The 10,302-nt window shown below is 35.9% G+C and overlaps 1 protein-coding gene across 2 annotated transcripts in view; it reads left to right on the top strand.

The window, feature by feature from the left end:
* Positions 1-3,625: 3,625 nt before the first annotated feature.
* Positions 3,626-10,302, top strand: part of LOC108733410 (disks large 1 tumor suppressor protein) — a 436,917-nt gene continuing 430,240 nt past the window's right edge. Inside the window, exon 1 of one of the 2 annotated variants that reach the window (XM_025973523.1) lies at positions 3,626-3,988. In XM_025973523.1, coding sequence (XP_025829308.1) covers positions 3,970-3,988 — 19 coding nt within the window. In that variant the 5' untranslated portion in view covers positions 3,626-3,969. Of the gene's footprint in view, positions 3,992-10,302 lie in introns of both variants that reach the window. The other variant, XM_025973522.1, reaches the window with a different exon arrangement.

The following is a 10,302-nucleotide window of genomic DNA, read 5'->3' as shown; positions in this document are numbered from 1 at the left end:
TATATGTATATAATTAAAAAAAAGATTTTAGCTTTAGGTTTATTCGTATTGTCAATAGTCGGCCATTTTTATTGCTCCACTATGACGTAGTGTCGGCCATCATTGTTTTCTAATTGTTGCTGTTGTCGGCCATCATTCTTTTCTAATTGTTGCTGTTATCGGCCATCATTCTTTTTCAATTGTTGTCGCATTGTCACTGATGTCGGCCATTATGGTTTTTTAATAGATGTATAGTAATCAGTGATTAAAATTTAAAGGAATTATTTGTAAATAGGTATGCAACACATCGTATTCTTCAGCATATGAAATTGCTGATACTAACTTTCATTTACAAACTACTTTACCCTGTGCTGACAGCACTCGTAATTTATTTTATATATAATATTAAGAATGACAATGAAAATGACTCTATCGTAATAAAAAATTTAAGAACTATTAAAGTTGAAAAAATTAAAATAAAATTGACGACTGCGAACGCCACATTTTCTTGGACCTGCTCCTCTCTTGTCATATTTCGTCACACTAAGTAATACCCCACCCTCCCTCTTATTTACTCTTATAAATAGTTCTTTACGGTTTGATACCTACCCTTTAGTAGGTATTATGTATTAATTTACTACTATTCAATTATTAACTTATAGTAAATGCCTAGGGAACGTGTGTGCGGGTCCGATACGATACTTTTATGAAATGAGCAGATCCCGTGGGATAATACAGAACAAAAAAACTGATTCACGGGAGAGAAACCGCTGCCTTGATATTGCTTGTAGTTATCAGCAAGCGTCGCTTGGTGTCGCGATGCAAGCGTCACGGCATTGCGCCGCTGCCGTCACCGTCTCCGTCGCGACGCCCTTTTCCGCGTCGTCCAGGCTAGATGGCAACAGCTGTCGAAGCCGATATCTATTTTCAGTACGCAACCACCCCATCAGATTACGTCGAGAATCGAACTAACTTCCCCAGCGGAGCCAGTGTTATAACTAAATGCTAGCGGGCCCTTGCGCCATATTGACGTCGTTGTCCTTATAGACAGAACAAATTTTAACGTTATTTGATGCTGTGAAACGGGCGGAAACTTTTTAATTTCGGCGTCGTCTTGTACGCGGATGCCAATCGAAAGCATCGAACGGTTTTTCACGTGGTGACACAAGACAGAGACCTGCTGCTGACATAACCCGTACAAACGGAGAAAATCCACGACGTGACGATGCCTGTCCGTAAGCAAGGTGGTAAGATTTTTTTGTTTTGCATTCATTTTTTTTTCTTTTTTTTTCCCTTGGTGTACGATTTCTAGTTATGAAATCCGTTGTGGCAGTTTGAATGCACGTCTTTTTTTTTGCGCCAGTATTCAGGGGATGATTTCGTCTAGTTGTAGGGGTGACGTTCGTCAGTTGACAAAGTTTCATCTGCACCACGACCACGTACGGCCGTTCACGAGCCTCGTGGTGGTACACGTGTTTGCTATTTGGAGGGGGTACGTCACTATTACACCGCCGAAATTTTAAATGAATACTATTTTACGTATTTATAGTCAAATCCGGTCTCATAATATCACGAACTGTACGAATTAAATAGAAAAACAGGAGTCAAAAAATATAGATAGATACCTACACCTGGATATTCGTTGGGGAATTTCCAGATCTCTTTCTTTCTCGAAATAGATTATTATTAAAAACAAACATCAAAGTATCTACTCTTTTTTTTGTTTTGGTTTCTACTTGAGGATGTAAAAATAAGATAATTGCTTTTCGTTATTCATAAGTTGTCACTTAAGTGTTAAAAGGGAAATCTGCTAATGAAAACTTAGAACTTAGTAAAATTTTAAAGCTTGTATGATTTAAAAACTTAAAATTTAAATTTGAATATTGTTCGTACAACAGATGTCGCAAGTAGTATAAAGAAAATGAAATTACCTTCACGTTCTCTATGATAGATGGCTAGCGCATCCTATTAAGTTTCCATTGTCTTCTCATTTCTGCGTATAGATGGCCAAGCATGTACGATTTATTTCGAAATTTCGGAACGCGGTTATCAAAATACAGGGAAATGCAGAATTAAATATAACTTTTTATCCGAATTAAACTCCCATAAGGTTTTTTCTACATTCATTCAAATTTTACTTTTTACATAATTACATAATCAAAATTATGGATAATCGTTCAACAGTGCAAAATTTTTATAAATGCCGTTGCTTGGACGGTTTGTTTAATTATAAATTCAGCGATGTGATAGTTTAGAAATGATGCTGAATTTAAAAACACGACAATTTGATAAATCGCTTCCGTTATTATCCAGTTTGAATATAAATCTTTTTAAAATAATAACACAAAGTAGCAGTTAATGATAAATTTAAAAACGCTACTGAAAGCCGAAATATCTAAATAGATTTCATATAAGCCTAAATTTCCAAAATTTCACTAATAGTTTCTTATATTCTAAAAATTTGATTGTTTCCTTTTTAAGATGGCTCAAAAAGCATTGAATTCAGGAGCGCAAGAAGGGGGAGTCCACGGGTGCTCGGGCATGAATAGCCTAACTGACTATAATAATTCGAAGTGGTCTGTATTCTGTCGAAACTGCCAGACGCGAATCGCGATTTCGGTCTTTTTGGATCTCATCAGCGCGTTGCAGGCAGCTCCGATTGAACACAGACCAACTTTTACCTGCTGTCTTAACAGTGCGTTTTGCAAAATACTACAAATGGCGCAGTAAACGCCATCTGTAGCACGATGTCACATTTTAGGATTACGTATGCTCCAACAAGGTCCACTTGTGTGGATATCTACTTGCTGAAAACNGCTCTAGATTTATTCGTATTGTCAATAGTCGGCCATTTTTATTGCTCCACTATGACGTAGTGTCGGCCATCATTGTTTTCTAATTGTTGCTGTTGTCGGCCATCATTCTTTTCTAATTGTTGCTGTTATCGGCCATCATTCTTTTTCAATTGTTGTCGCATTGTCACTGATGTCGGCCATTATGGTTTTTTAATAGATGTATAGTAATCAGTGATTAAAATTTAAAGGAATTATTTGTAAATAGGTATGCAACACATCGTATTCTTCAGCATATGAAATTGCTGATACTAACTTTCATTTACAAACTACTTTACCCTGTGCTGACAGCACTCGTAATTTATTTTATATATAATATTAAGAATGACAATGAAAATGACTCTATCGTAATAAAAAATTTAAGAACTATTAAAGTTGAAAAAATTAAAATAAAATTGACGACTGCGAACGCCACATTTTCTTGGACCTGCTCCTCTCTTGTCATATTTCGTCACACTAAGTAATACCCCACCCTCCCTCTTATTTACTCTTATAAATAGTTCTTTACGGTTTGATACCTACCCTTTAGTAGGTATTATGTATTAATTTACTACTATTCAATTATTAACTTATAGTAAATGCCTAGGGAACGTGTGTGCGGGTCCGATACGATACTTTTATGAAATGAGCAGATCCCGTGGGATAATACAGAACAAAAAAACTGATTCACGGGAGAGAAACCGCTGCCTTGATATTGCTTGTAGTTATCAGCAAGCGTCGCTTGGTGTCGCGATGCAAGCGTCACGGCATTGCGCCGCTGCCGTCACCGTCTCCGTCGCGACGCCCTTTTCCGCGTCGTCCAGGCTAGATGGCAACAGCTGTCGAAGCCGATATCTATTTTCAGTACGCAACCACCCCATCAGATTACGTCGAGAATCGAACTAACTTCCCCAGCGGAGCCAGTGTTATAACTAAATGCTAGCGGGCCCTTGCGCCATATTGACGTCGTTGTCCTTATAGACAGAACAAATTTTAACGTTATTTGATGCTGTGAAACGGGCGGAAACTTTTTAATTTCGGCGTCGTCTTGTACGCGGATGCCAATCGAAAGCATCGAACGGTTTTTCACGTGGTGACACAAGACAGAGACCTGCTGCTGACATAACCCGTACAAACGGAGAAAATCCACGACGTGACGATGCCTGTCCGTAAGCAAGGTGGTAAGATTTTTTTGTTTTGCATTCATTTTTTTTTCTTTTTTTTTCCCTTGGTGTACGATTTCTAGTTATGAAATCCGTTGTGGCAGTTTGAATGCACGTCTTTTTTTTTGCGCCAGTATTCAGGGGATGATTTCGTCTAGTTGTAGGGGTGACGTTCGTCAGTTGACAAAGTTTCATCTGCACCACGACCACGTACGGCCGTTCACGAGCCTCGTGGTGGTACACGTGTTTGCTATTTGGAGGGGGTACGTCACTATTACACCGCCGAAATTTTAAATGAATACTATTTTACGTATTTATAGTCAAATCCGGTCTCATAATATCACGAACTGTACGAATTAAATAGAAAAACAGGAGTCAAAAAATATAGATAGATACCTACACCTGGATATTCGTTGGGGAATTTCCAGATCTCTTTCTTTCTCGAAATAGATTATTATTAAAAACAAACATCAAAGTATCTACTCTTTTTTTTGTTTTGGTTTCTACTTGAGGATGTAAAAATAAGATAATTGCTTTTCGTTATTCATATTGTCAAAGTTGTCACTTAAGTGTTAAAAGGGAAATCTGCTAATGAAAACTTAGAACTTAGAACCACTGAAAATTAGTCTTTTATACTATTTTCTTATGCCGAAATTGTTTGTAGTTTTTACTTCATAAATTGTATGACCTGCACGTCAAGAACGGTTTTGACTATATGGTGGTTTTCCGAAGCTTTTGGTTTTAGAAAAATAAGCGTGAAAAGTAGAAAGATGAGCAAATGAAAATGAAGAGTAGGTACTACATTTTTTATAGTACCATTTTCCACCACGGAATAATTTTCTATTGTTTTTGCAAAGGTACAGACCTATTTAAACATACCTAGGTACATAAAGTAGATATTATGAATATACAGTGGATTTCGGGTGTAAGGACGACGAACGGACTCTGTAATACCGTCGTTATATCCGGAAGTTTTTACAGTCCAGGGTAAAGAAATACAGACACATATGTATAGTTCTTACTATTTTTCAATTTTGAAACGATTTCCGCCTTTTTTTTGACAGTAAATGTGCATTTAGATCTAGGAGTGAACAAGATAAGAAAGCTCTTTCTGTCTTTGGCGGCCAACTTCAATCGCTATATCTGCATGAGATTACTAGGGATTTGTTCCAAATGATTCATTAAAAAAAGTCGCTACACCCGAACTGGGCGCTATACCCGAAGTCGCTATAGCCACACGAATTATGTACTAAAGTATGCTTTAAATTTAGGGACTTAGATTTAACGTCGCTATAACCAAGGTCGTAATAAACGGAATCCACTCACTGTAATTAACTTTAGTACAGTAGAGGTCAACTCTATCAACTTTTTTTAGGAATTTTCGTAAACAGTATCGCTCCAAATTCATTTAGTTACGGGTTAGGGACTTATGGTTAGTAATAAATTTGTAGTTTCGTCAAAGCGTGAAATTGTGTGTTCGTAATCCATTGATTGTATTTATTGGTTAGTGGCAATGCGGCGTGGTGTTTGTAAGACGTAGGAAACTGTCGAACGGAACATTTAACGGGTCAGTGGTACACCGTTGACGACATTAGTGACCCATAAAAATCCCTTTTCGCATCTGTTGATTACTCTTTGAAGGAAACTAAAAATATCGAGTAAGTATTTCCGTCCAGCGTCGTTTTACGCCGTTGTGCGAGAGAAAACTGTGGTCGAAAGGTCGAAAACGTCTGAAGCTTATTTACACAACGAATTATTATCGAGGTTTTACGTTTTACTTCAACAAAAGCACTGATTCTTCGAGTTTATTTGTAGTGCTGATTTTAAGGGTTTCGTTTTCTCATCCTGAGATACGGAACATTAAAAACGGGGTTAATAAAACTTTACTTAAAACCTTGCAGGAAAACACACTTAGAGGAAGATAGATGGAACTATTTCGATTGCCCATTAAGGATATCCAGGGCAGAATCGTTTAATTATTAATTAAAAAAAAAAACCGGTTCCGGAAATCGAGTTTTGAAGATTTATTCCATGTTTTAAGTTTCCTTCCAAAATCAGTCCCCAAACACATAGGTACAATACATCAACGTATGCGTTTATACTTGAATATATACAATACGTACAATAAGTATAATTGTACCTTAAAAGTCCTTAAGGAAGAATGCAACTTTAAGGGACCATATCTCAAAAAAAGATGAGTTTTTACGACGAAATACCAGAATCCGAAATTTTAAAGAGTTTGACAGAGAGTTATTTTCCGTAAGGACCTAGTCGAGTCCTTTACGTTTTTTGGATTGTTCCCTTTTATTTGTGCTATAATAAGGCACTGCTTCTTGCCAATCTTTCTAATTCTAAGTCAAAGGGAAGTACCCTATAGGTTTTAATTTCCTTGTGAGTGTTAAAATTTTGGGGATGGGAATAAAAAAGGCAGGTAGAAGTATTCTACAAAAGATATATAAAAAGGATATACGTCGGACTATGTAATAAGAAGTGAGATAAAATGTAGGAAGAAGCAATAAAAAGGGTAGTAAAATATGAGGATGGATTAGGAATGCTAGAAGAAGGAAAGAAATATGGAGGAAGAAGGTAATGAAAATAGGAATAAAAAGTGGATATGATAGGGAAAGAGAGGGAGCCTTAAAGATAATAAAAATAAATCACGAGCAGATGAGGGAATGGTTCAAGGAAAGGAAAAAGGTTGAAAAATTGGTGGGAAATAGATGCAAGGAAATAATAAGGGGAGAGGATTTAAGAGATATCTGGATATTTGGTGGGTATGAAGGGGATTATATGGAGGGACTGTCAGGGATAATGGGCGCCAAAGTATTTACAAGAGGGAAAGGGGACAAGTGTGGTAGCAAGATTTAGGACAGGGAACGAATGTAGGGGTTGTGATATGTAAAAAAGAGGAAGAAAGCATAAAACATGTGAGAATGTTGGGACATGGGACGAATGTCACTGAATCAGTTAACGAGGATTTAAAAAAATAGAAAATAATATTGGGTTGTAAGGTCAAAATTTTAGAAGAAGTGACTGACTAGTAAGGATACAAAAGCAGAGGACAGCGCAGGGTCGAGTCGCCTTCAATAAAAAGAAGTCACTTCTATGTTCGCGAACGACTGATTTAGAAATTCGAAAATGATTGTTAAAGGTGTATGTTAGGAGCTCAGCGCTGACGGGTGCGAAACATAGATGGTGGGCGTTGAGGAAAAGAAAAGGTTAGAAACATTCGAAATGTGGTGTTACAGGCGACCGATGAGGATACCGTGGATACAGAAGGTTAGAAATGAAGAGGTTTTAGAAAGAATGGAAGAACAGAAGACTATATGAAAATTAATAAAAAATAGGCGAGATAGGTTGATAGAATACCTTTTCAGGTATGAAGGTCTAGTCAGAGACATATTAGTGACAGAAACAGGAGTTAGGTGGAGTAGAGGTAAACCTAGATTACATTACTGTTCGCAAATAGTTAATGGAAAGACAAGAGAATTGATAACATTTTGTGAATATCAAATAGGGATTGTAAAATGAAACTATTGTTGAAAAATAATGTAAGATTAATGTAAAGATAACTAAAGGTTAATATAGATAAAATAACTAAATTTGGAGTTTTCAATGTAGAACTCTTGTAATAAACGTTTACAGCTTTACTAGATTAAAGGTTTCCTAAATAGCATGTGTGAAGTACTGTGCAGTACCGACCGAAAGTAACACCCACCGTATAAATTTGGACAGGGTCAATAATTAACCATAAATATAGAAAATCATTAGAATTTTTTGTACAATTGATATTCTTATTCTTGTATAAGTTTCATAATTAGTCTTTAGAGACTTCGATGGAACATCTGGAATATTTTCAAAATGCAATAAATTACGAAGTAAATATATGTAAAGCATGAAAACCTACTACATTTTTACATCAGCGTGTGTTAACATTCTGCGTTTAATTATAAATTCAGCGATGTGATAGTTTAGAAATGATGCTGAATTTAAAAACACGACAATTTGATAAATCGCTTCCGTTATTATCCAGTTTGAATATAAATCTTTTTAAAATAATAACACAAAGTAGCAGTTAATGATAAATTTAAAAACGCTACTGAAAGCCGAAATATCTAAATAGATTTCATATAAGCCTAAATTTCCAAAATTTCACTAATAGTTTCTTATATTCTAAAAATTTGATTGTTTCCTTTTTAAGATGGCTCAAAAAGCATTGAATTCAGGAGCGCAAGAAGGGGGAGTCCACGGGTGCTCGGGCATGAATAGCCTAACTGACTATAATAATTCGAAGTGGTCTGTATTCTGTCGAAACTGCCAGACGCGAATCGCGATTTCGGTCTTTTTGGATCTCATCAGCGCGTTGCAGGCAGCTCCGATTGAACACAGACCAACTTTTACCTGCTGTCTTAACAGTGCGTTTTGCAAAATACTACAAATGGCGCAGTAAACGCCATCTGTAGCACGATGTCACATTTTAGGATTACGTATGCTCCAACAAGGTCCACTTGTGTGGATATCTACTTGCTGAAAACGAATCCCGGCGTAGCCAACCTCAACGTGATAGGCACGTTAGCTTAATCGAATAAAATAATTCGAAGTGGTCTGTATTTTAGCCTAAATGACCTTTTTTTGTCATTTATTGGCGAGCACCCAGTCAAATTGTAACGTTGTTGCGACCCTGATTGAATTGATTTAAATCAGGGACTTTTCATTTATATATAACGAAATCTACAAGGGGTTCTAGGTCTCATTTTGCACAAAACTTCCCCGTACCTCTGGTCATACCTACATAGCGCGATGATTAAGTGGTTTTGATACTTTCCAACGTTTTGCTTATATAGAGTCATCTATTAGTCTATCGTCATCTATGGAAGTACGACATTATATAGGATAATTTGTACAAATACGTTCAGCCATATTTTCCTATGAATAATGAAGTGAAATGAATCGTATGAATAATGAAGTCCAATAAATGTGATTTAAAGCTTTTGAGGATTATTATCCTTCTTTTGAATGATTTTGAGAGTTGGATTAGTTTAGGACATTTTTCAAAGAAGCGGGAGATATTTTTAGATGACCACTTAAAAATTGCAAAAGCCGATAGTGGATTAATTGTCGCAAATTTGTCGTAAAAGAAAAGAATTTGTCGTTTTTTAAAAAAAAAACCCTGACTCGAAATGCAAGTTAGCATTACCACTTATGAAGATATGGTTGAATAGAGGGATGGAAAAATACAATTTCGTAAAAAATTGTCTCTTTTTTGTTGTTGAACATTTTTGCCCAAAAAAAGAAAGGATGCACTCATCTCTTTTGGAAACAAATTCTTAATCACTAAATTGACCCGTCCTTTTGTGGCATTGAATTTATTCGAGGGGAGAGTTTTATTAGCCTAAAAACGTGATACATTTATAAATTGTAAATTTCCAAATTTCGGCGCGTCATATGTGAATTTGTCGCGCCCTTATTTTTCATAAAAAGAAACAACCCCTAATACACAATACATACAGATGGAAACGCCACCCTTATTATATTTACTGTAATCTTCTTATCAACTTTAGACATTCTTAAAATCGGAAGCACATTAGTCTGCGCCTCGTTATTTTCTTTCTATTTCTGCGAAATATGATAAAGACTTCAATTTTACACTTTCATTAGAAAGGGCGATGTTGGTGGCTGACTTTTGCTGTTTCTCAGTTAAGAGGGCGTCGATGTACTTTTTGCTTGTAACCCTGAGCGACTGGCGACAAAGTGCTTTAACGCCTGTTCGAAAAGAGAAAAGAAAAAAGGAGAACGAAAATACAGAAACGTTCTTTTGCCGCTGATTCAATTTGATGACGCGATCTCATGACAGAAAAGCAGGAAAAGTACATTTAATTTATTAGTCCAGATCGATATATTACTGTTATCTATTTATCTAACAGTAATTAATTTTCTTTTATGAACTATTTCCATTGTCTTCTCATTTCTGCGTATAGATGGCCAAGCATGTACGATTTATTTCGAAATTTCGGAACGCGGTTATCAAAATACAGGGAAATGCAGAATTAAATATAACTTTTTATCCGAATTAAACTCCCATAAGGTTTTTTCTACATTCATTCAAATTTTACTTTTTACATAATTACATAATCAAAATTATGGATAATCGTTCAACAGTGCAAAATTTTTATAAATGCCGTTGCTTGGACGGTTTGTTTAATTATAAATTTAATATTTGGAGTCTATCCCTACCCCTATATCAGAATTGTTACGAACGCTTCCACTGAAATTTTACACAATTGTAGATATAAAATAGTATATATAATAAATAATTAAAAACAATAATT

The sequence above is a fragment of the Agrilus planipennis genome, unplaced genomic scaffold (assembly GCF_000699045.2).
Source record: "Agrilus planipennis isolate EAB-ADULT unplaced genomic scaffold, Apla_2.0 scaffold49, whole genome shotgun sequence".
Lineage (NCBI taxonomy): Eukaryota > Metazoa > Arthropoda > Insecta > Coleoptera > Buprestidae > Agrilus > Agrilus planipennis.
This window is presented reverse-complemented; position numbering and strand designations above follow the sequence as displayed.